At 40.2% G+C, this 26,770-nt stretch overlaps 1 protein-coding gene across 1 annotated transcript in view; it reads right to left on the bottom strand.

Moving 5' to 3' along the window:
- The window catches only part of LOC130076210 (raftlin), a 92,810-nt gene that overhangs the window by 11,201 nt on the left and 54,839 nt on the right, over positions 1–26,770 (bottom strand). The window contains exons 5-6 of the mRNA XM_056241205.1: positions 20,052–20,155; positions 2,358–2,461 (exon numbers count right to left, since the gene is read on the bottom strand). Of these exons, the coding sequence (XP_056097180.1) occupies positions 2,358–2,461; positions 20,052–20,155 (208 nt within the window). The remainder of the gene's footprint in view (positions 1–2,357; positions 2,462–20,051; positions 20,156–26,770) is intronic.

Consider the following 26,770-nt stretch of genomic DNA (forward strand, 5'->3'; position numbering starts at 1 on the left):
AACAAGGCTCAAAATGGCCGCACACGAACACAGTAACATAATGAGGGTCCCTACATGCAAAACGAAGCATTGAGAACTTTGTAAGTGTACAGACCGTTTAATAAGAAGATATTTTATAAAGACAGTCCACTTCGTGTATACAGACAGGAGCCATCTTTGGAAAACAGTCTCGACTAGTCAAACCACGAACGACGTGCTAAGTGAGCTGAACTGTATGAATGGCGTTCGTGGTTTTTGTTTGTTTTTTTGCGCACAAAAAGTATCTCGTCGCTTGATAAACTTAAGGTTGAGCCACTGTAGTCACTCGGACTATTTTAACGATGTCTTTAATAACTTTTCTGGGCCGGCCAGTTTCGATCCCTTAGAAGCCTATGGAGGAGTGAGAAAGCTCTCAGATTTAATCAAAAATATCTTAATTTGTGTTCTGAAGATGAACGAAAGTCTTACGGGGTTGAAACAACATGAGGGAGAGTAATTACTGACAGAGTTTTCATTTTGGGGTGAACTATCCCTTTAAGGCTGTTCATTGACTCGAGTAAATGTTTTGCCATTTGGGTATAACACCGTGTCCTAACTACACTACACGCCACGCCGCGACACGCGATAAAATGCATCTTTTACATGTTAATCAGAGTTTTTAACCTAACCAGCCGCGACGGCGACACGGGACGATTCTATTTTAGAAACGAAGACGTCGCACTGGAACAACAAACACAAAGTGTGGCAATGATAATCTCAGGTACTGTTTATGTGCTTTATTTAATGCTAAAAGTGTGTAATGTGACTCTGAATATCATTTAGTGCTCCAGCTTTGTAGCTGTAAAAGCAACAATGGATAATTCACCTCAGATCTTTAAATTAAACAAATGGAAACAAGAATGTTCAAACTGTGTATTATTTGACAAAGATTGTTTTAGTAACTCAGTAGCCTATGTATTTAAATAATGTTTAAATGGTGTAATATTTGTGAATCTGATTATGTAGCCGACTTATCCATTTTCTTGCGATTGCCGCTAAGATTGACTCCGCCCACGCGCTGTTCTGATTGGCTGTGGGTTTTGATTGATTTGTACGCATCTCGCAGTCGCGTCGTGCCTAGTGTGGAAAGTCAAATTATTTGTCGCTGGAATCTTATCGCATCGCATCTGGTTAGGACACGGTGTAAAGTGTTTTAATTCTACAATATATGGTGTAAAAACGTCTGAGTGTTGCCCTCTTCGAGTTGAACGGTGGCTACTGCAGTTGAATTTTCCTATTGGAAGTTGTTTCCGCGATTGACGTATGCTGGCTCTGCCAACGGCACTGAAGACTAAGATTCATGAGGTAAGCATCCGTTCCATTTTAAACATAAGGCAAGATAACTGGTGTCCGCTTCCGTGAATCAAATAATACCGGGGAAAAAAGGCTTAATACCAAGTCTACAGGCTCACTACCCACGCCCCTGACACGAGCTCACCACGCCCTTCGCTAACATCGTCGCCATCGGGAGCTAAGAGTTAAAGGGTTAGTTCACCCAAAAATATGTACAATAATACAACAGTGTACTGTTTCTATGCACTGCACTCTCAAAGTATGCATCCTTACAGCTTTTTCAGATGATATTGCTCACAAAACTTTCAGAATCTGTAATGAAACTTGAAGTTAAGTAATAATGAATTTTAAAGGGGTGGTTGATTATGACTAACTTTAGTTAGTGTGTAATGTAGCTGTTTGAGCATAAGCAACATCTGCAAAGTTACAACGCTCAAAGTTTAAAGCAAAGGGAGATATTTTCTTTTAAAGAAATTGCTTTTAAAGGACTACAACAAACGGCTGGTAGAACTACATGACATTCCTTCCGGGTTAGTGACATCACTAACCCTAAAATTGGCATAAACCCCGCCCCCAGGAACGCAATTTATAGATTATCATAACAGAATATGCTAATCAATGACTAGAAGATAACTACACATAAGCTTCATAAATTCATCAACTAACCATTCAGAAATGTCCTGTTGCTTCTACATGTTGTCACTTCTACTTGAGTCTCTTCATCTTTGTCTGACTCCGGTTTGAACATAAAAGGCTAAAAGTTTTTGAAATTTTCAGTGCATGTGTGTGTGAGGTAATCAGACACTAGCTCTTGAAGCTCCGCCCCCTGTGTCGGGAGCAGCAGTTCATTTGCATTTAAAGGGAAAGACAAAAACTGTGCGTTTTGGCTCACCCTCAAAAAGTGACAATTTTAACATGCTATATAGAAATATCTGTGGGGTATTTTGAGCTAAAACTTCACATACACACTCTAGGGACATCAGAGATTTGTGAAAAGGGCATTATACCACCCCTTTAAGGCAATTATTTTATCTAGGAGTCTCTACCTGTTAGTCTTGATGATGGGTGTAGGCAGCACACAAGTGAGTCTCCATCCAAATGAAGCCAGTGATTGCAGCAAGGGAATATAGTCTGTCTTCACCTGTAAACCCTGAAAAGAAAAAAACAGTTTCTGCGTAAAAATGCAATGAAGTCACACTTAAGTAGCAAAATTGGCTTGAGACATGCGTTGTAACTATTTACATTTGTAGGTCTTTATGAAGAATTTTTAATGTAGTGACTCTGTTTAGATACACCCTCTTTCACTCTTTTGTGGGAATGCACTGATATGAAAATTTTGTCCGATACCGATAACCGATAATTCTTTATATTTTAAAGCCGATAACCGATATATTGGCCGATAAATCAAAATCCAAATGTTTGAGAACCTGATTACAAACACATAAGTCTCAACATTAAAAGCCATGTCCCAAGCACACAATTATAATCAGGGCTTGACATTAACACCCGCCAACCCGCCAAATGCGGGTGCATTTCACCCGTGGCGGGTAACACAGTCACTCTCACTAGCCACTTTGGCGTGTTGAAGATTTGTAGTCTTGTCAAAGGACATCTGACATAACAAACGAATTGCAATTTGACACTATGCCACTACCACTCCCATGAGTACCACCTGCACATAGTTTAGTGTTTGCTCATTGGTCCATTCGTGAATCCTCTTGAACGACAACACTGCAAACAAGAAGACACGCGGAGATTAAACTCGCGGACTGTGCGACGAACTGGGCTGTTTTAGTCTGCCCTTAATTATCAACTTAATGTGATGATATACCGATCTTTTTTTAATAGCAGGAGAATCCAGACCACCGGCGTGTCTCACGCTCTCCTGCAGTGCCGCTGCGCGAGGGTGCGCGCGCCAAACGAACGATCATCACACGCGACTGGTCGCATACACACACACATCAACACAGCGTTCAGTCAGTTCGTGAGTGTGCATGGCCGGTATTAAAGCAAAAATCATCTTCATGATTAAGGGCCACGGTGTAGGCCTAACTACTAGCAGGGCTGCCCTTATGTCACGTCATATCACAACTATCTTTCCAGAGTTAATTCTATGTTTTAATAAAATTAATCATGCCATGAAAGAAAGCAGGAGATGCGCTTGTGGGAATAATCTGGAAAATAAAGACCTGTAGGCCTATACTTGTTTCAGGTGGACATATCTCCAGTTACTCAGAGCTTCATGATGATGATTATTAAGTCAGAGCTCTGAGGAAAAGCTGATGCAAAACAAACAATCCAAAGTCCTATATAGTCCTATATAGCCTATATAAAGTTGTAATCCTGGTGCCTTAATTGTGGATTTTTTCTTTAAAATTAATATTTATTCTTTGCTCGTTGTTTCTAATGCAGATAATTGTTCTACTCTGTATTGCAGTATTTACTGCTGTAAAACAAAAAACAAACAAACAATGCAGCACTTTTATTATATACAATAAGAAGCTATTTTATGTGTGTATCTTAGACAACATGTTATCAAAAAAGGAGCTTAACAACCTTATCAGAGCTAATGATAATATTAGTTCATTTTAGCACGTTTTCAGCCCCATTGTCAATTTTAATCATATAAAACGTACAACAACAAAACTGTGGCTAGTAAAAATGCTGCGTGGCTAGTCATTTTGGAAAACCACTAGCCACATTGGCTAGTGAGCAAAAAAGTTAATGTCAAGCGCTGATTATAATGATGTTCTCATTATAATTTTATGTAGCCGATATAACAGATTTGCGCTGCACATGTTGCACTTTGCTGTATTTTCCTTTTAGAAGTTATTCCAGTCATATTTCAAGCAATTCAAAAACATAATTGTGAACAGTGCACATCTAAAGTGTCTTAGCTGAACGAAATAATCCATTAATCCGGTTTTAATATGTCGGCCAAATTTTCTTATCGGGCCGATAACGATAACATTAAAAATGAACATATATATTTGGCCGATACCGATATGGTGGCCGATATGTCGTGCATCCCTACTATTTTGTTCTTTTTATTTTCTTGGACATTTGCTTAGATATATCAGAGCAGCATTCTGTAGATAATTAGCATATTTACATATCTTAAAATGTTGACACACACAACTTCTATTAAAAAAACTGCTTGTCAATCTTTTAAAAAAATTGTTTATGTATAAAAGCTGAATAATTTAAATGATAATTTATATAGATACATTGAGCAATGTATACTGATGATGTGGATTTATCGTGATTGGAAACAATTCCCAGTTAATTACAATGGGTTAAAATTAAGACATTTTATTTTAATGGATGTTTATAGAAAGAAAAAATCAGACCAAATGTTGTCGACTTGATTTGGACATCCGGTCTGAGACACTTTATACAGTGATAAAGATTAAGGTTTAATTTCTGACCCGCGAATTTAACAGATGTGTTGTAAGTGATCATGAATGCATTTATGTGTAATTCAGAGAAAAGTGTTAATCAATCAACAGGGTTGTTTTGAGCAGTTAGGGATGTACTGTGGTTTTACAGAGAATGCTTGTATCCTTCATTTCAGGAAGTCAGTGTGGTTTAACGGTCCTCAAACAGAAACCATGTCGTGTGTCAGCCACGCGCGCACACTCATGATGAAAACACAAGACAGCGCTAGATGATAATGCTTCACTTGCAATTATATGCCACAGGTTTTGGCACAGCCTTGCATGAATACACGGTACGTTTATACGTGAGTCACTCTGGAAAGTTCAGAAAAGATAACAAAATGGCGACTTCCTTTTGACTGCCTACATAAGCAGCTGCCTTCTAAGACAACAACTTAACGAATCGAACCTTCCTAATAAGTGGCTGTTTTTGTAAAACGTTACATATGCACAGCAGCACACACAGTTATTAGGTTTTATTCGGTAGATTGGTTGAAATATTATTTATTTATTTTGATACCTTTAAGAACTGAATGTATACACGTACGCACACACACTTGGCAAAAAAAGGACCAAGCCTAAAATGGCTAAACACTAAGGTTTTAATTGTCTTAAAGTCCCCCTGTGGTGAAAATCCAGCTTTTAATGTTTTTTTATGTCTATGTAGTGTTTTTGTTTAGACAAACCATGTACAAATTCATAAGTCAATACCATTGCTGAGTATTTTCTCCTTAAAACTGTTGTGAACCAAAGAGAGTAAAAAAAAAAAAAAAAATTCGGACGTCACAAACTACCTTGTAACCAATCAGATCAACGTGTGATCGTCAACAAGTGGATTTCTGAGTGAGTGAGTGGAGGCGGGGCTCATTTGCATTTTTTCAAGGAAAAAACGTTCAAGCGCAAGAAGACGCGAAATATACCTTGCACGCACGCGTCTGACAGAAACCCCAGTGAGCCATAGTCGGTTATGTCTTAAGTGAACGTAAACAGTCAAGAAAGAAAATGCATGTGTAACAGCATCATTATATTGGATCTGTGCATTGTCTTAAAGTCTGTTTTTAATGTTAATCAAACAACAAAAGACTCACTGCAAAAACTTTTATATTTAATTTAATTTGTGTTATTTTACATTTGATTACTTTATTCAATTTCTGTACGTAATCTGTATCTAAAGACTGTTAGACCTGAAAAGCATTGTTTATTATCTACAGTATTTGTGCAATTCCTGCTAATTACCTGACTATTGATTTGTGATTAACATTTTGACCATTAAAAGACCACTAAATATTTGTAGGGATGCACGATGTATCGGCCACCATATTGCCGATATATGATAATTTTTAATATTATCGTTATCGGCCCGATAAGAAAATTTGGCCGATATATTAAAACCAATAAATTATGGATTATTTCCTTCAGCTGAGACACTTTAGATGTGCACTGTTCAACTTTTGAATTGCTTGACATATGACTGGAATAAATTCAAAGAAGGAAAATACGGTTCAGTGCGACATGTGCAGCGCAAGTCTGTCATATTGGCTACATAAAATTATAATGAGAACATGTACCTGGCTTTTAATGGTGAGAATTTTGTTTTAGTAATCAGGCTCTCAAAAAAATGAATACAAATTTGGATTTATATATATATATATATATCGGTTATCGGCTTTCAAACATAAAGAATTATCGGTTATCGGCCAAAATGTTCATATCGGTGCATCCCTAAATATTTTGGCTTGGCACTTTTTTTTTTTTTGCCCAGGAGTGTGTGTATACTGTATATTTGTCACAATGCATTGTGGGAATGCCTTCAGTGTGCAGAACACACGTGATGCTGCCTCAAAATCACCTTTCTGAACAGCCTACAGAATCTCTGCCCACGTAGTCTTTGGGACAGAGCCAGACTCTTCTTAGTTTAGTCTTTTGTGGAGGTTGTGTTTCAACACCCCTCCTAGTTATGAAGCCCTTTTGCCTAGATTGGATGACATTGTTGTCTATCGTGTGTTGAGAGGCCCAGGTTTCTGTTTAAATGTTTTTTGGGGTATTTGCATTGGCCAAGGCCAATCCTTTGGGGAATCCAGATATGTGAGAAGAGGTTTTTGTTGGAAGACGTCCCAGTAGTGGACCCTGTTAACGGCTCCACAGACTTAAAAGTGGAGGAGAGTTGAGAAAATATGGTCTGTTTAATGGCTTTCCGTTGCTGCGAGATTGTGTGAACATCTACATGTTGTTAAAGTGCTACACTCTTTCAACATGGAGGTGAGTGAAATAGAGCAGAACCAGCAAAAAAGAGATTTGTAAAGTCAACATAACAGTCTGCTTTCATAATGTGGTGCATTTCAGAGTGAAGAAGGATGATTAATGAGAAAATACTAGATTTTATCCATCAGTAATTGATTGGATTGTGAGATAAAGCATTGAGTCCGATGGTTTGAGGAGAGGATATGATGTCATCCAGGACAGAAAAAGGTTTCAGAGGTGGAGAAACCTTTAATGAAAGTTTACAAAGACATTTCTTTAATAATGTGCAGGGATCATTCATTGTAAGACATGGGGTCTCATTTCTAAAACTGTGTGTAGGATCCTTACTAAAAGTGTACGTGCGCCCGAAAGCCAAAAATGGCATACGCAAAAAAAATATTTAAACTTATAAAACCGTGCGTACGCCAGAACCTGCGCAGAATTCACTTTATAAATCCCAGTCAGCGGAAGATTGTGCGCACATGCGTCTCCACCCCGAAATAACCATATATGGAGCTGACAACACTATGCATATCCTCATCTGCATATCATTTGCATGTGATTATTTATCCACGTGATAACGTTTAACGGTACCAGACATTAGAAAAATATAAGATGTGCCATCCTTGCCTTGTGTTTGAATATATAAATCAAATAGTGTAAAATACATTTCAGAGAAAGTTTTTCTCAATCTTTTCCACTGGCCAAATAGTATTTTTAATTTATTTATATTTTTAATGGAAACAGATAGACCTTGTTGTGCATTATTTGCACGAAACTATTTTCTCAGACAATCTGCTATTATCATGATAAGCAATTATCTCTGTAGTTAAAACATTAAAACACACAGCATGCCAGAGGAAAAGTGTTCAAAACAGCATTGCATCCACAACAAATATTTCTATTTATTGAATATAAAAAAATGTAACTTCTCAGTAATGATTTCATGTAGTTTAAGTGTTTAACTCCATTAATGAGAATGGCATATATTAAATCTAAATGTTTATATCAGAAGTAAAACATAGTTTAAATCATTCTTTTATTTATTTAATCTGTTATTGTGAACATGCACTGTATTTATTATTTGGACTCATAATGAAGATTTACGGTTTTCCTTCATCTGCCGTTAGATAGGCTATATATGCGACAGTTTCTCTAAACGGCCCAACACGCTCGCTGGCGCGGACATTTAAGAAGGGATGGATATTTGCTCCAAGTGATAGGCTTGGTGAGTGAAATTATATTTGTATTATCTTTCTGTATATGTATAATTTTCTTTAGATTTTCGGTCTAAAAGTGACCAAAAAGACGTTTACCTCAAGCTCACCATCGGTGTCGCCAAACTGCTCCATCTCCAAAACGTTCGTACGCATGGGTCAGAGTTTGCGTGCATGTGCGCAAATTTTCCCGTCAAGTTTGTTTTTATAAATCACAACTTATGTGTCGGAAGTAAGAGTGCTCCGATTGATCGGTCGCCGATCATAATCGGCCGATAATTGCTTTGGGATGCGTGATCGGCGGTCTCTATAAAGGCCGATCCAGAAAAGCCGATCAGATGACGCAAAACTCGCGAGACAATTTTTTTACGTCCTGGTAAAAATGGCTTCACCGGTCTGGCAATTCTACAAGGTGTGTGAAAAAACAATTCATTAGCAATCTGCAATGTGTGTACCATGCCGCGGCCGCTTGTCAAACTGTGCTGCCTCTCTGCTCAACCCGTATCAATCCATTGATCCGCAATTTACGTTTGAGTTCTTCAGTGGTCTAGTGGGAGATCTTTTGCCATGCGTGTCAGAGGTTACGGGTTCTAATCCTCACCCGTACATATTTTTTTCTCTCACCAAAACTGAATGTGTTCATCAGTGGTTACAGTTATATCAAGCAAGGACACGTTTGTGTTTTATTTTGTGATTTCACCGGAATGAATAGAGTCCGCAACGGCGACAGATTGAAGCGCGCGTCCGAGTGAAGCCTGCGCGAGGCACAGAGCACTGTATCCATGACACTGATCGAGCGCGCAGCTTGAGTTCAAAAACACATTTTAGCGCTAGATTTCTTATAGAGGGTATGCGCATGACGTCACCGTCGGCCGGAGTGAATGCGGTCACGCCCACAAGTGGCAAAAAGACTGAGCGGCAGCATTTGTTTTCAGCGTGAATGCCGTGAAAATCACACAAAACACATCTAAAACGGGAAAGAGCTTTGCGATTGACTGTACAACTAGATTTGACCAGAAATCTGAGGTACTGTATATTTTTACAGACTGCAAAAAGCTACAGAACAGACTATATTCTGCATAATTGGATGTTTTTAAATAAACACTGACAAAAAACTATACAAGTTTTAGGGCTGGACGATATGATGATATACAGTATAACATTAATGTAAGTGATCACTCGGATTTAGACCTATCTATATTGTATTTATATAAAACGTTTACAGGCAAATTTTCTTCATTTATTTCCCCGGCGTCGAAATCAGGCACATATAAATGTCAGGAAACACGATTCCTGGCTGCATGCAAGGGCGTAGATTTGGTTTGAACATTGGGGGGGTTGAAGTTTGGGTATGCCTCCTGATATTGTGATCATGGTATAAATAATGGGGGGGTTGTAATGCATAGATTTAAATATTGGGGGGGTTATATCCCCCCCATCCCCCCCACAAATTACGCCCCTGGCTGCATGTCAATATCCATGGATCACTGGATCTTTGATAAGTTGTAAGGAACACTATATCGAGTCCAACTTTTAGTTTAAACTGATAATAGTTTGTTTTACTCGCGTTAACGCAGTTTCCCCTATTAACTCCAGTCACGCAGCAGCTCTTCTGCCACTCAGTCCCGCTGAGGGGGGCGTGTTCCGGCGGGGAAGTGACGTTAATGCATTCCCTCTATTTAATAGCGAACTAAATGAATGATCTGCTAGTTAACTGAAGATGTTTTATTTATTTATATTAGGTACATGGTGGGACAGACTTCACTGGATCTAAAAAAAAAAAATCAATCTAACCATAGATGTGACCAGTAGTGGTGGCTTTCTTAATCTGTTTAAAATAATTTTGCAAGGGTTCTTCACACACACACACACACACACACACACACACACACACACACACACACACACACACACACACACACACACACACACACACACACACACACACACACACACACACACACACACACACACACACACACACACACACACACACACACACACAAAAAAAAGGTTTCTCTACCTCTCTCTTCCTCTCTAAATGCCCACAAAATCTGACTAAGCATCCCAGAAAAAAGCAAAGTTTTTGTTTTGTTTTTTGTTGCTGTGCACTTTACTACCTGTGGTCCTTTAAAGGCACACTGTGGAACTTTTCAACCTTTATAATATATTACCAAAACCCATTGAGATGGTACATCGACTTACAATAGGTTGAATGACACGTCTGCCGTAGCCTGAAGGTGTCTGTATCGCTTTTCCTAGCACTATGTAACTTCGGGTTTCGGGTAGGAACCCGAGCACAAAAAGAACTACAAAATTCAACCGCTTTACGGCATACGTCACTTCCCCCACCACCCACAACTTCCTCAGATTCTGACGTGAGTGTTCAACTCGCGTTTGATTGCCGTCTGTATGTTTTCGTCATGGCCGAACCAACAGCTACAAGGAAGAAGGCAAAGGTTTTGTCAGAGGACACTAAAAAAAAAAAGAAAAAGCATAGTGACAAATGTAAAGCCAGGACGAGGATCACCATTGGTCCAGCGTTCGCTCGCTGGCGTGAGCTACAGGAGGAGGAGGGGTGCCCGACCGATGCTGACGCTTGCCTGCACACAAATGCCGTTTCCAAGGTGACCCAGATAAATCATATAAGTAGTGTAGTATTTTCTGGTATTCCGGCCACAGCCGATGGTGTTATGAGTGTAATAAAATGCCCACAGCCCATTGTTCATTTCTACACACAAACACAGCCCGCCACAGTGCAGGGCTCGCACAAATAGTCGACTCATGTCAAATGTACATTAAATGTAGTGAACGTGCCAACGACTCAGTGCCCACAAACACTACACACAACATGTCCCACGGTTTCTGTAAAACGAAACCAACACACATAAGTTACAGTCAGCTCAGGCCGACGGTGTTTTTAGTGCAGTAGAAATGTGCCCACCGTCCCGCGCCCACATTCACTCACAGACATGTTAGCACTAAGCCCCACGGGGCTCGCCCCGCTCGCTCTCTCTCAGCAGACTGCTATAACCCCTCATTTACACTGCACACGTCTGCGGCGCATTACGGCTGCGACACGGTTTTATTCCGTCCTTCACACAGTGCCAACTCACTTCTGGGAAGCTTCTGAAACGCGCCGCTTCGCGGCCGGTGTAAACACACGCATTGACTAGAATGGCCGCGATCAGCTCCGGTAGCCGTGTCGCAGCCGTAATGCGCCGCAGACGTGTGCAGTGTAATAGTGTGTTCACACCGAACGCGAATAGAGCGTCAAATACGCGTCTATCGCGTCTAGTTAGACGCTTGAACATTCGCTCGAGTTCAAATTTTTCAACTTGCGCGGAAGACATTCGCGGCAAACGCGTCGCCCAATTCGCGTCATTCGCAACGCCCGGCGCGAATGATGCGTCTATTCGCGTCTTTGCATTGACTTTGTATGTAATCTACTCGCGCAAATAATTAAATTCGCGTTCGGTGTGAACACACCATAAGGGAATCGAGCGCGGCAAGGCTGCCCGCCTCAAACACTGCACACAATCTAAAGACACGGGAGGCTGACCCACTGTCTATGGGCTGACCGGTTGACTGTTTGTTGACTTTTGCGACAGTGCTGCGGAGCTTGTGGCCTCTAGGGACGCTAGACGTGAAAGTTACAGGTCGAGCGCCACTAGTGGCCAAAAGTTCCGCGGTGTGCCTTTAAGTGTATTAGAAAAACTGATGGCTGACTGACTCAAAACATTATTTTGGCTATAGCCTTTTTTGTTGCTGTTTTTAGTTTAAAGTAGTCTAAAGCTAAATTTAAAGACTCAGATGTTCTGTCTTTTATTTATTTTATTTTATATTCTATAGGAAAGTTGTGTGTCAAGCCCTAAGCTGCTCCCAATAACCAAGCTGCTATGTTAATACATGTTGCTTGCAAATAAATAAATACACAGGTGTCAATTCATGATGCATTGTCTTCTCTTAAATGTAATACTTAATGTACATTGTTGTTAAATGCTACGTGATAAAAAAAGTCTTCAAATAGACCCTGTAATTGGTGATCCGTATCGGGTGATACAGCTTCCAGTAATCGGCGATCGGTATCGGTATCGGGTGATACAGCTTCCAGTAATCGGCGATCGGTATCGGTATCGGGTGATACAGCTTCCAGTAATCGGCGATCGGTATCGGTATCGGGTGATACAGCTTCCAGTAATCGGCGATCGGTATCGGTATCGGGTGATACAGCTTCCAGTAATCGGCGATCGGTATCGGTATCGGTTGATACAGCTTCCAGTAATCGGTGATCGGTATCGGTATCGGGTGATACAGCTTCCAGTAATCGGTGATCGGTATCGGGTGATACAGCTTCCAGTAATCGGCTATCGGTATCGGGTGATACAGCTTCCAGTAATCGGCGATCGTTGATCGGTATCGGGTGATACAGCTTCCAGTAATCGGCGATCGGTATCGGTATCGGGTGATACAGCTTCCAGTAATCGGCGATCGGTATCGGTATCGGGTGATACAGCTTCCAGTAATCGGCGATCGGTATCGGTATCGGGTGATACAGCTTCCAGTAATCGGCGATCGTTGATCGGTATCGGGTGATACAGCTTCCAGTAATCGGCGATCGTTGATCGGTATCGGGTGATACAGCTTCCAGTAATCGGCGATCGGTATCGGTATCGGGTGATACAGCTTCCAGTAATCGGCGATCGGTATCGGTATCGGGTGATACAGCTTCCAGTAATCGGCGATCGGTATCGGTATCGGGTGATACAGCTTCCAGTAATCGGCGATCGGTGATCGGTATCGGGTGATACAGCTTCCAGTAATCGGTGATCGGTATCGGGTGATACAGCTTCCAGTAATCGGTGATCGGTATCGGTATCGGGTGATACAGCTTCCAGTAATCGGCGATCGGTATCGGGTGATACAGCTTCCAGTAATCGGTGATCGGTATCGGTATCGGGTGATACAGCTTCCAGTAATCGGCGATCGGTATCGGGTGATACAGCTTCCAGTAATCGGTGATCGGTATCGGTATCGGGTGATACAGCTTCCAGTAATCGGCGATCGGTATCGGGTGATACAGCTTCCAGTAATCGGCGATCGGTATCGGTATCGGGTGATACAGCTTCCAGTAATCGGTAATCGGCGATCGGTATCGGGTGATACAGCTTCCAGTAATCGGCGATCGGTATCGGGTGATACAGCTTCCAGTAATCGGCGATCGGTATCGGTATCGGGTGATACAGCTTCCAGTAATCGGTGATCGGTATCGGTATCGGGTGATACAGCTTCCAGTAATCGGCGATCGGTATCGGGTGATACAGCTTCCAGTAATCGGCGATCGGTGATCGGCCCCAAAAATCCTGATCGGAGCACCCCTAGTCGGAAGTGGCGTACGCCTCTTTCAGGGCGTGTTTTGTGCGTACGCAATGGTTATAAATGAGGCCCCAGGAGTGTATATTAAGAACTTAGGGTCAATTGAAGCTGATGTGTGCGATTTCTTTCTGTCTATATTTAGAGGACTGTATTACGTTTACGTAATTTGTTGGTTGACTTTGTGTAAGTGTCAACGTTGTGGTGTTTTCAAAAGCAACACTGATAAATAGGGCTGGGTATCATTCAAAAATGTTCAATACCGATACCTTGACTTCGATACCGGTTCCTGAACGTTTCTTTTTCCGATACCAATTTTATGAAATCCGTTTTAACAAGATTACATTAAATATTACCTAAAAAAAGATTTGGTTTTATTATTTTTTTTAATTTTGTTGACTTTTTTTTTACAGACTCAAAGACTCATAAAGGCCACTAGGGGCCGTAATATATGCCTCGCGCTCAAGCGCAAAACAAAAGTAGCCTAATGATTATGAATGTGTCGGGGAAAAAATATCAAGGAGACATTTAAATTGTTTGTTAATAAACTAGTGTTTTCTGAGTCAGTGTTGGCTGCAAAGATGAAGTTGACGTTGCCGACTCGTCATCTCCGCAGAATAGTGAACGCCTATAGAGAGAAATGCACCTTTTATTTGGATTACATAATCAGAGTATCGTTTTTTTAGACATTTCAAGCTTTCTATATGCCTGTATTTCTCATGTCTGTGAGGCGAATAGCCTAAACTATTTGTCGGGATTTGTCTTGTTGCCGGTCTTGGCAGCAATCATCTTGTCGCTAATATTGCATCGCACGCTGTTGACATCGAGCCTGGTGAAATGTAGCCACACTTTTGATCTTTTCCATCTATAGGAGTTGGGACTCTTACACACTACAGCCTCTCGTGAGAGCCACGTCTCTGGGCGTAACCGGTGTTTTTCCTTGATGTCTTGCCACATCATGCTTCATGCTAATTGGCTCACTGACGTTGTGAGATTAACCCCTTAGGTATCGAAATTTGGTACTGAACGACAAGAGATGTTTTGATACTCGATGGTATCGAGGCAATTCGGTCGGCGCCCAAAAAATATCGCACTCGATACCCAGCCCTAATAAATTGCATTTCACAATATATTCACATAGAAAACAGTATTTTAAATTGTAAAAATATTTCACAATATTACTGTTTTGTATTTATCAAAATGCAGCCTCAGTGAGCAGAATGAGTCTTCAACCAAGAGTTTAAACCAACCCCAAACTTCCTCCAAAACATGATTAAAAAACATTTTTAAGGGAAAAATATCAAAGACTGCGCCAGAAGACCTGAGAGATCTATTTTTGTATTTAACCTTTTCAGTCAAAGAAGCAGATATCAGCTCACACACACTTCCATTCTCGACAACCAAAAATAGCTTTTTATTTTACACCTATATCACACTTTTCTACCCGGGGTCCACAGAACGCCGTACGTGTCATAGACGTTCAGCTGCCTGTGCTTTGCTATATACAGTCAAACCAAAAATAATTCAGACACCAGACCAGATATCATTTTTGATATATTTTTTTACTAGTGTGTGCAGGACACTATAGTTCATTTATGTAAGTGAGGAGAGCAAAATAAAGTAAACTGTGACATATTACACCCAAATATTCTTCATACAGTGACTACAAGTAACATTTATAAAATTTGGGACCACAAATTATTCAGACATTTTGACCTGATCATGTGTTTTTTCTTTAATTGCTAATGCGACCTTTTTACACACAGACTGAACAACATGAAGCATTGCTTGGTCACTGGTTGAGCTAAATTGGTATTATCTAATTGTGTAGTTAAATTTAACAGCTGACAGATATTCAACATAATTCATGTGTGAGAGTCTAACAGAAGGACGGACAAAACCAGTCAAATATCAAATGATAACTCTTTTGCCTTCTAACCTTTTTCTAAACTATAGTGAATAAACTGTGATAATGTGAGAAATGTTGAAGGTCTCTGAATTAAATGTTGGTTTCACTGTATATACTCTCACGTTCTGACAGCAACCGCCTGCATTAAAACCTCGCACGCACATCATAAAGTTACTAAAAACTCAGTTTATGTGGAAAAAGACTCATCCCACTGCTAATGAAAGATTTGAAAATCTGATTTTGTTCCGTTTGCGAGTCGTGTAGTTCAGCCACATTCACACAGACAAAGAAAAGTGTTCTTTGAAACGGCAGGTCGCATGTTTTCCTCACCTCCACAGGAGCCATAAAGGTTACATTGCCAAAGGACGTGTTTTAATGGCCTATCTACAGTCTAGATATCACACTGCTCCAGTGACTGCACTGACCTTCAAACTTTACCTTCAGCTCTAACTACATACTAAATATATAATGCCAGAGGAAAATTATATGGCTCAGGGAACATAATGGCGTTTCATTGAAGCTCCTACTTTGATGTTTCTCTTGCAGCAACTTGAACTGCCTTTGACTTTGTTGAGACATTGTTGAGTGTTTTTCTCATGCACAACACTTTGCTGATTGTGTTATCGGCATCCTTATGCGATCGCGTTATCGTAATCTTATTCAAGCTCTAATTGGGTTACGCTGAGTGCTTCAAACGGTCAACTCTACGTTAACTTATTAGCTTGGTTAACTTGGTCAACGTTGTTAAATCTCTCTCATCATGATCCAGTGAGAAAGAGTTTTATGATATTATGCCTTATTCCCAGCCTTTATAGTTGAATAAATCCAATCCAAGCAGTAGAAAAACTGCTTTCAATACAGATGTCGACATGCTTCAAAACTAAATCGGATTCTCCCATAGTCGGGACTAGATTTCACAGTGCGAGTGCGTCTTCAATGGCCCGTTTCCCAAAAGCATCGTTAGCCAACTATGGTTGCAAGTTCCGTCGTTATCAGCAGTTTAACGAGTCGGTGTTTCACGAAACCATCGTACGAACATTCGCAAACAGCATCGCAGAGTTGTGTGTTTGAGCGACAGATCTCGAGCTGTGGTTAGAAGCAGTTTCTTGTTTGCATGACATGTGGACTCAATAAATCCTGATCTTGAGCAAAATAAGCAAGCTGACATTCAGTACAACCTGTGTCTTTTATTTAGAATATTTAGAAATGTGTATCCTTAGCATGACAATTCTAACTATTATAATATACTATACCACATTAAATTATTATTAAATTACTTTTACAGAACATAGTATGTTGCAACAATCCGTGTAAAAAAAAATACATTGCTAGGCATGGTTGTACGGAAGCGTATTGCATTCACTTGAAGAAAAAAAAAAAACTACTGTTTTTCTTAATTAACGAGTTAATTATCTCAGAATTATGAGATACATTTTTCTTGAAAAACATTTTTTTCACTCTGTTTTTATGAATTAATGAGTTACTCATAATTTTTAGATAATTAAGTCATTAATTTAGAAAAACAGAGCAAAAACTTTTTGCAATACGCTTCCATATGGTTGTGTTTGTTTTATTACGCAATAGGCATTCATTTTTATATTAAATAGGTTGTAATTAGTCAAGAAATCGTGACAAAGGCTTTTGATCAGGCATTACCGCCTGGGTCCTAAAGGAGACCCAATTGACCCTTCGCAGGGAGTTTGATTGACAGGCGATCTGACCAATCATAATCCGGCATCCGCCGAATCCGCCATTTTTGTCTGACAAAGCAGTCGGGAGAGTTAGTAGATTAACGTCGGAGGATTTGAACGTGAAAAATGTCTTTCCACGGTTAAAACAACATTCCTTCTGATGTTCATTCATGTTTATTTGATGCTATGAATGAACTAGAAGGAAGAGATGATCGGTTCACGAGCAGCTTTAACTGAGTGATCTGTCAGACACATTAAAGAGCCACAAAACGGTATTTATTGTTTAAATTTCTTAACAAAATTACCAAATTTGAAAGTTGAGACTTTGTTTCATATCAAAAGTAAGCTGGTCTGTCAGTGTGTTGTCAGTGTCCTCTCTGCTCCGCGATGTGTGTTTCACTGCGTGAGAACAGGGTGTGTGTGAGAGCAACAGGGGCGGGTCTAACTAAAGGGGGCGGGGCTTTGCGAACGGGCAATTCTTAGAGGGGGGTGGGACTCGATTTCTCATGACACGCCTTCTCGGTGACATCACGCACGTCGTTAAAGATGCCAAGCAATGATTGGTTGGGGGAAGCAACCAAAATATGGTGTAGTCTGAACCCTGTGACCTCACCATGACCTTTTTTACTTTACAGGCACAAACAGGAGTCCATACGTTCCTGCGACTGCACTGAAGTACGCGGCTCTCCTCTTAACAACACACCCTTATAAACGGAGAGAGAGTGTGATAAAAAGCTGTTAAGGCAATTTCCTTCTCAGTGGATCAAAACTAATAAGTGTTGCTGTGAGTAAATCTTCAAGGATTATTCCTCAAGGAAATCTAGAATGGAAAACTGTTTTCCTGTGGTTGTGTTTCAGGCGCTGAGCTTTAGTGACGGAGCGCCTTCATTGCATTACATGTCCAAGGTTACACTGCCTATTGATTTTCCTTTACGACAAGAATAGAGTCCTCACTCAATTTGACTCGTATTGAACAAACAAGGCTCAGTTACTCCGGTACAAGTGCTTCGGAGGCTCGTGCATACAAACATTTCCATACTATTTATAGGTATAATTTTGAATGATGATATCAATTGATTTATTTAGTTAAATATTCAATTTTGAATGCATTCATTCATTTAGTTGTGTTTTTATATGTACACATCATCTTATGTGGAAATATTCAAATAAATAAATGCAGAAATACTGCATTTATTAAGTAATTAGTTTGTAAACTTATAATTATAGGCTATATATATATATATATATATATATACACACATACATACATACATGCCTACATACATTATATTATATTATTATTATAATAAATAAATGCAAAAATACTGCATTTAACTAACTACAATTTATTAACCAAAATTATATATATATATACACACACACACATACATGCATGCCTACATAGATTATTTTATATTATATTATATTAGCCTATATTATATTATTATAATAAATAAATGCAAAATACTGCATTTATTAAGTAACTAGTTTGTAAACTTATAAATATAGACTATATATATATACACAGACACACACACACACACACACACACATGCCTACATACATTATATTATTATAATAAATAAATGCAAAAATACTGCATTTAACTAACTACAATTTATTAACCAAAATTATATATATACATACACACACACACATACATGCATGCCTACATAGATTATTTTATATTATATTAGCCTATATTATATTATTATAATAAATAAATGCAAAAATACTGCATTTAACTAACTACAATTTATTAACCAACTTAAAAAAAAAACATTGTGTGTGTATATATATATATATATTCACAACTAACTGAAATTAATAAATGAATAAACAATCAATATCTTAAAATGGTATCATCATAAATTATTATTTGTAGCGCTACATTAAAAAGTCACTTCTTCACCAGTGAATGAATGAATAATGTGCAGTGATTGTCTGATGCTATTATAGAAACATGATTCACGAGACGTTTGAAATAAACACACCGGCTCATTGAAGGCAGAAATATCAGTGACAGAAAACGAGACAGTGATTGATGGGCTGACGGCAGACAGAGCTGAACATATCAATTCAAAACGTCTCACTGCGTTAGTGAAATACCTTCTGTCCGAGGAGGAATCTGTCGATATCTGTATGATTCGCATGTCCGGAATATACATCAACATGTACTTGCACTTATGTTACTACTGGATGCAATTTACAGGATCGTTAGGTTACAATCGTGTTGACTTAGGTTTGAATGCAGGCTGTCGGGCGAGTGGCGCTGCTGAATAATGCCGGGCAGAAACAGTGTGTCCTTCCACTCAGAAACACCGTCATGGCCGAGTAGAAGAGAGAGATCGAGAGCTGAAGGATTATAAAATAAAGCTCAAAACTCGATTACGCTGATAGCATCAGTACACAGTGCTAACTAACACAACACTGGCCGGTGTGCGCGCTCTCACACACACACACGCGCGCACAGTCGCGCACGCACACACACACTTACCCTACCCCTAAATACGCATCACACAAAGATTTCTGCATTTTTACATTTTCAAAAAAACTCATTCTGTATGATTTATAAGCTTGTTTCCTTAATTTAGGCTCACAGTGACACGAGTCCACATGAGTGTGTGTGTATTCAGGTTTAAGTCTCCACCGGGATAGAACGGACACACACACACAATCACACGCGTGCGCGCACACACACACACACACACACAAAGTTCTGTACAGTAACAGTTCATGCTGCGCTTCCTGAATGTTTTCTTCAGTTTTGCGTAATTAAATGCTTTTTAGTAGTTTGCGCAAACAATTACAACAGTGTAATATATGTTACAACAGCAGTTTGAGGAACAGCGATGGAACCCGTGAGACTCACATGTAAGACGGTCCACTGCTCCACCACTATAGCGTCGTACGCAGAGTCGCTCTCCTCGCTCTCCTGGAACACAAACACACTCTCCACTGTCCTGATGAGCAGATCTGAGGAGAACAGGAGAAAACAGAGTCAGTATCTGTCCGTCCATCCATCCACTCATCCATTCATCCATCCATCCATCCATCCACTCATCCATCCACTCATCCATCCATCCATCCATCCACTCATCCATCCATCATCCATCCATCCACTCATCCATTCATCCATCCATCCACTCATCCATCCATCCATCCATCCATCCACTCATCCATCCATCCATCCATCCATCCACTCATCCATCCATCCATCCATCCACCCATCCACTTATCCATCCATCCATCCATCCACTCATCCATCCATCCATCCACTCATCCATCCATCCATCCACTCATCCATCTATCCATCCATCCATCCATCCATCCACTCATCCATCCATCCATCCATCCACTCATCCATTCATCCATCCATCCACTCATCCATTCATCCATCCATCCACTCATCCATCCATCCATCCATCCACTCATCCATCCATCCATCCACCCATCCACTCATCCATCCATCCATCTATCCATCCACTCATCCATCCACCCATCCACTCATCCATCCACTCATCCATCCATCCATCCATCCACTCATCCATTCATCCATCCATCCACTCATCCATCCACTCATCCATCCATCCATCCATCCATCCATCCATGCATCCACTCATCCATCCATCTATCCATCCATCCATCCACTCCATCCATCCATCCATCCACTCATCCATCCATCCACTCATCCATCCATCCATCCACTCATCCATCCATCCATCCATCCACTCATCCATCCATCATCCATCCATCCACTCATCCATTCATCCATCCATCCACTCATCCATCCATCCATCCATCCACTCATCCATCCATCCACTCATCCATCCATCCATCCATCCACCCATCCACTCATCCATCCATCCATCCATCCATCCATCCACTCATCCATCCATCCATCCATCCATCCACTCATCCATCCATCCATCCACTCATCCATCTATCCATCCATCCATCCATCCACTCATCCATCCATCCATCCATCCACTCATCCATTCATCCATCCATCCACTCATCCATTCATCCATCCATCCACTCATCCATCCATCCATCCATCCACTCATCCATCCATCCATCCACCCATCCACTCATCCATCCATCCATCTATCCATCCACTCATCCATCCACCCATCCACTCATCCATCCACTCATCCATCCATCCATCCATCCACTCATCCATTCATCCATCCATCCACTCATCCATCCACTCATCCATCCATCCATCCATCCACTCATCCATTCATCCATCCATCCATCCATCCATCCATGCATCCACTCATCCATCCATCTATCCATCCATCCATCCACTCCATCCATCCATCCACTCATCCATCCATCCACTCATCCATCTATCCATCCACTCATCCATCTATCCATCCACTCATCTATCCATCCACTCATCCATCCACTCATCCATCCATCCACTCATCCATCTATCCATCCACTCATCCATCCATCCATCCACCCATCCATCCATCCATCCATCCATCCATCCACTCACCCATCCATCTATCCATCCATTTATCCATCCCTCCATCCATCATCCATCCATCCACTCATCCATCCATCCATTTATCCATCCATCCCTCCATCCATCCATCTATTGTTCATTTTTATCTTTCTATATATCTATCTGTCTATTGTTCGTTTTTATCCATCCATCCATCCACTCATCCATCCATCTATTTATCCATCCATCCATCCATCCATCCATCCATCCATCCATCCATCCATCCATCCATCCATCCATCCATCCATCCATCCATCCATCCATCCATCCATCCATCCATCCAAAAGCTTAGAAAGAGGGTAGTTAAATATAGTGGGAATTCAAGGTGATAAAAAATATAACTAGTGAGAATATATGCAGAAGAGGCAGTCATTTGAAACATTTCAAAGAAAAGAAAGAGTGACAGAAACCAGACAGACACCGACTAATGAATGACCAGGCTAATTAATCAACATATCCACATTGAAATGTGAAACATTCCCGGTGAAATAAATAAAGCAAGAGCGACAGATTTTAATGGCCTGGTGTCCTGATTCCCCGCGCGGTTCCTGCGTTTGCCCCTGTTTTAGAGAGATCTTTATATATGGGTGGATAATAAGCTCTGCTGAGTATTGAAGACGAACACAGGGGCGTCTGGGAACCGGCTCTCATCCCGAGTTATTTCTGCTCAGTGTCCTCTCACGGCCCAAGAGCTTCCTTATTACCCTTCCTCCATTTACACACTAATACTGTTTGCGCTGCCCCGTCTGCTCTGGGAGACACTCCAGATTACATTATAGGGGACTGAGGGATGGGCGACCCTTGACGGGGCCTGACGGGAAAGGGTTTTCTCGGGAAAGGGAGGGGAGTGGTGCATTCTTCCATCAAAAAAACCTATTTAAGGCTGCACTTACTCAATTGAAGACATCTCACCGGCCTTTCCAACTGGGCCATTGTTCTGGCCACCGTGCATTAGATGTTCCCACTTGGGATCGTAATTGGAAAAGTCCACTCGGGAGATTGGCTCAGCTGTTGAGCTCGTCTAGTCAAGTCACATTTATTTATATAGCGCTTTTTACAATACAGAGTGTTTCAAAAGCAGCTTTACTGAGATAACAGGAAAATAATGCAAAAAAGGTTTGTTTCTAGAAGAAAATAGCGTCACAGTCCAGCTTGAGTAAGGTCAGTGATGGTTCATTTTTGTTGTAAAAAAGTTATTAATTTAGTTCATTTATATACAGGTGAAACTCGAAAAATTTGAGTATCGTGCAAAAGTTCATTTATTTCAGTAATTCAACTTAAAAGGTGAAACTAATATATTATATAGACTCATTACATGCAAAGTGAGATATTTCAAGCCTTTATTTGTTATAATTTTGATGATTATGGCTGACAGCTTATGAAAACCCCAAATTCAAAATTAGAATATTGTGAAAAGGTTTTCATATCTGTAAGCCATAATCATCAAAATTATAACAAATAAAGGCTTGAAATATCTCACTTTGCATGTAATGAGTCTATATAATATATTAGTTTCACCTTTTAAGTTGAATTACTGAAATAAATTAACTTTTGCACAATATTCTAATTTTTCGAGTTTCACCTGTAAATCCAACACGATCTCATGAAAGTGCGTATCTATACCACAAATTTAATTTCTCGTGCTATTTATACGCTAAAAATGTTTTTTTTTGCGTGCATATGCTACGCACTGTAAATCTCTGGGGTAGGATTAGGTGTGTGGAGTGCGTGTGTATTACACGCCAAAAAGTGCGCATCATATGCATGCGAAAACTGCGTATCATATACACACAGAAACTATTTTTGGCATATAAATGGCATGAGAAATTAAATTCGTGGTATAGATACGCACTTTCATGAGATCGGGCTGATATAGCCGGTCTGGAGAAAACCGTGATGTCATCTTCCAGCTCAGTTCAGTTCTTGTATATTCAGTCCTTCCAGAAAAACGCTGAGTTTTTTTGATTGTTGCGGGCAAAAATCCTTGATTATGCGGCCCGTTTTCTTTAAAAATGCAGTGGAATATGCGGGATATTTATGCAATTTTATGCGATGAAATTGCGGGAATTTGCAAAAACTGCAGTTTGATGAAAAAGAGAAGAAAAAAAAGTGATTCCCCCAACACCCTGTTCTCACTAGGCTCCTACCTTACTGTAAAGAGTCATTTCATATTACTTCCTACGATAAGCAAGCATATACATCACAGAAAGTGCTGCTGGGAATATTTCAGTTCTCTTATTTCAGACCTTAGTATACACATCAAACTTACAAAACATTGATGAGTCCAACAAGTTCTGTAGCTTTACAAAAGGAATATGCTACAACTTCTGTAAAAATGAATAAATAAAATATAAAAAAATAAAGTGTGCTCCTGTTTTACAGCTTTTCGATGATGTTCGCGTCGCGTAATTATGTCACTTCATAACGTTCCCATGGCAACAGGGGGAAACGGCGGCTCTCGTGTGAAGCAAACAACATTTTTCAACTTTCTGCTAAGATATGTGTGATTTTTTTTTGCAATGAAAATGCAAGGATTATGAAATCATGCAAGCCCCGCATATTTTGCACGTAAAGGCCCTTTCACACCGGACGCGTAACGGAAAAGTGAAACGGAAAAGAGAATAGTTCGCGTGCGAATAGTTCGCGTCAAAACCATTCACATCAGCCGCGACGCGAATTTGCGACGTTCAGAGCTTCAACATTGCAAAACTTTCGCGCCGACAGCTGAGAAAACACGGACACTTCATCATCATCATCATCATCATCATCACCATCCAGTGAAGACGAGCTTTTCGTTTTCTTTATAAAGACAGAAAAGAAGGTTTTGTGTGCACCCAATCTCAAAGAACAGAGAGTCTGAAGGGGAGTATGCTAATCTTGTAAAGTAGCTAAAACTTTGCCACAAAGAACCGGCCAAAGTAAGGATTATGCATTAAACATTTGAATTGTTTATTAATAAAGTGTTTTCTGTCAGTTTTTCGGTATGAGACGCGCTTCAGTTCACGCGCCGGCGCCTCCGTGTCCTAATTATATTGTCTTCTATATTTGCTTCTTATTCCTATTAATCCAGGCAATTTGTTGATAAAACATTGATTAAAATTAAGATACAATTTATACAAAACGAAATTCACTTTAAAGAAAGGCTTTCTACAAAACAAAACTTAATAAGTGGCCAAAATTATGTCTGACCCATTCCAAATGTTTTCGATCTTATGATCCTTATACTCATCTCATGCGGTTCCCTTTTCATATTGATCATCAACATAGATGAAATAAAAAAAATAGCATTATATTATTTAAACGTATATATGAAACATATGTTTTCTTTGAGTTTTTTAACTAATAGGTCTATTTAAGCATCCCCCCGCTCTGCTTTATTTACGCACATGCTCTGGTGTGTGGCCTATACATGCATGCACAAATAATATGAAACACACAACCATGAATGTTGAAAATATTCCAAATCAATTATTTCCCTCCTAGTCAAAAATATTATAAATCATCAGCACGCACTTCATCAACTCGCCGGAGACACCAACTATCCCAGCTATTTTATCCCATGCCTCATTCTTTTGCTGGTAAGAAACACCGTCATGTCATAAATGATAGGGTATGCGTGCGTTGAGATGCGGAATAGGCAATATAAAAATGCTGTCATTATTAAAAGGTTTCTAGTTTCAATGTATTGCTTGTTTTTAGTTTTAGCACTTCTCTTCTCTCGCACATAATGCTGCTACGTCAGAGCGGCCAAAGCGTCAAGCTTCGCCTTTGTTTCCTTGTATGTAATTGGCTGAAGCCTTTTCTGTCGCCGAAAAAGTAAAAAAAAAATCGGTATCGACGCGAAAAAAATAAAAGTAGTTTTTTCGCCGCTGCACATTCGCGTTCGGTGTGGAAGCACTCATTACACAAACAGCTGATCAAAAAATAAAACTATCGCGCGAATTATTCATGCTTCAAAATCGCGTCCAGTGTGAAAGGACCTTTAATCGGCAATTTATGTGGCGAAAGTGCGGCGTATTTGAAAAAATGCGGCCCCTGCATAAATATGCGGATTTGGCTGATTATGCACTAAATCATGCGATCGCGTTTTTCCGGAAGGACTTTATAATGGTGTCAATGCAGGCAGATCAATAACATTGTTGTAATATTAAATTAAATGTCCCCAACTAAGCAAGGCGAAAAAAGGCGACAGTGTCGAGGGACCAAACCTCCATCATTGACAGAATGGAGAAAGAGACCTCAGGAGAACCCAGACTCAGTCTCTCAGTTCTCCTCTGGCCAACAAGCGAAAGGTGTGTGATTATGATTCAGGAGCATTACAGGTCTGAGGTCAGATTGGACCAGAAAATTCAGAATATATCAGTTCCATCTGGTTGAAGATTTTCACTTCTCACTATATAAGTTCTGTTTGTGTGACTCTGGTCTGGTCTCTGCTTGCCTCTATGTTGGACTTAACCTGTGTGTATTATTAAAGATTACCTATTTGCTCTCATCTTCATCTTTGTGTGTGTTTACACAACCTGATCGTGACACAGACAGAGTGCTCTTTTCTGCAGACACACTGAATGTCGGCTCGATAAGGCCCGTTCATGGAGACTGACGGGCGAGAGATTGTGCGTTTGATGGAGAGAGACATGTGGAGTTTGGTCTGGCCAGGTCGTCCTGACGGACTGATAACGTTTAGGTTTAAGTGTGTGCCAGAGAGAGTTGCTAATGCTCAAGACAGCTTATGTATATTTTACGGCGCTGGGCAGAATTAGGCCGGCGCAGATTGAAGGTGGAGGATCTGAACGTGTGAATGTCAATCACTTCAGCGGAGGAACTGCAGTAAAGCTCACTTTGCAGACGCTGATGTGAAAGCATTTTTGTTAAAGGTGAAGTGTTTGATTTCAAGGCCGAAAGTCCGTCTATCATTATATCGTTCTGTCTATCATTCTATCGTTCTGTCTATCATTCTATCGTTCTGTCTATCATTCTATCGTTCTGTCTATCATTCTATCGTTCTGTCTATCATTCTATCGTTCTGTCTATCATTCTATCGTTCTGTCTATCATTATATCGTTCTGTCTATCATTCTA

The sequence above is a fragment of the Rhinichthys klamathensis genome, unplaced genomic scaffold, assembly GCF_029890125.1.
Source record: "Rhinichthys klamathensis goyatoka isolate OS25496 unplaced genomic scaffold, OSU_Roscu_1.1 h1tg000634l_1, whole genome shotgun sequence".
NCBI classification, from domain to species: domain Eukaryota; kingdom Metazoa; phylum Chordata; class Actinopteri; order Cypriniformes; family Leuciscidae; genus Rhinichthys; species Rhinichthys klamathensis.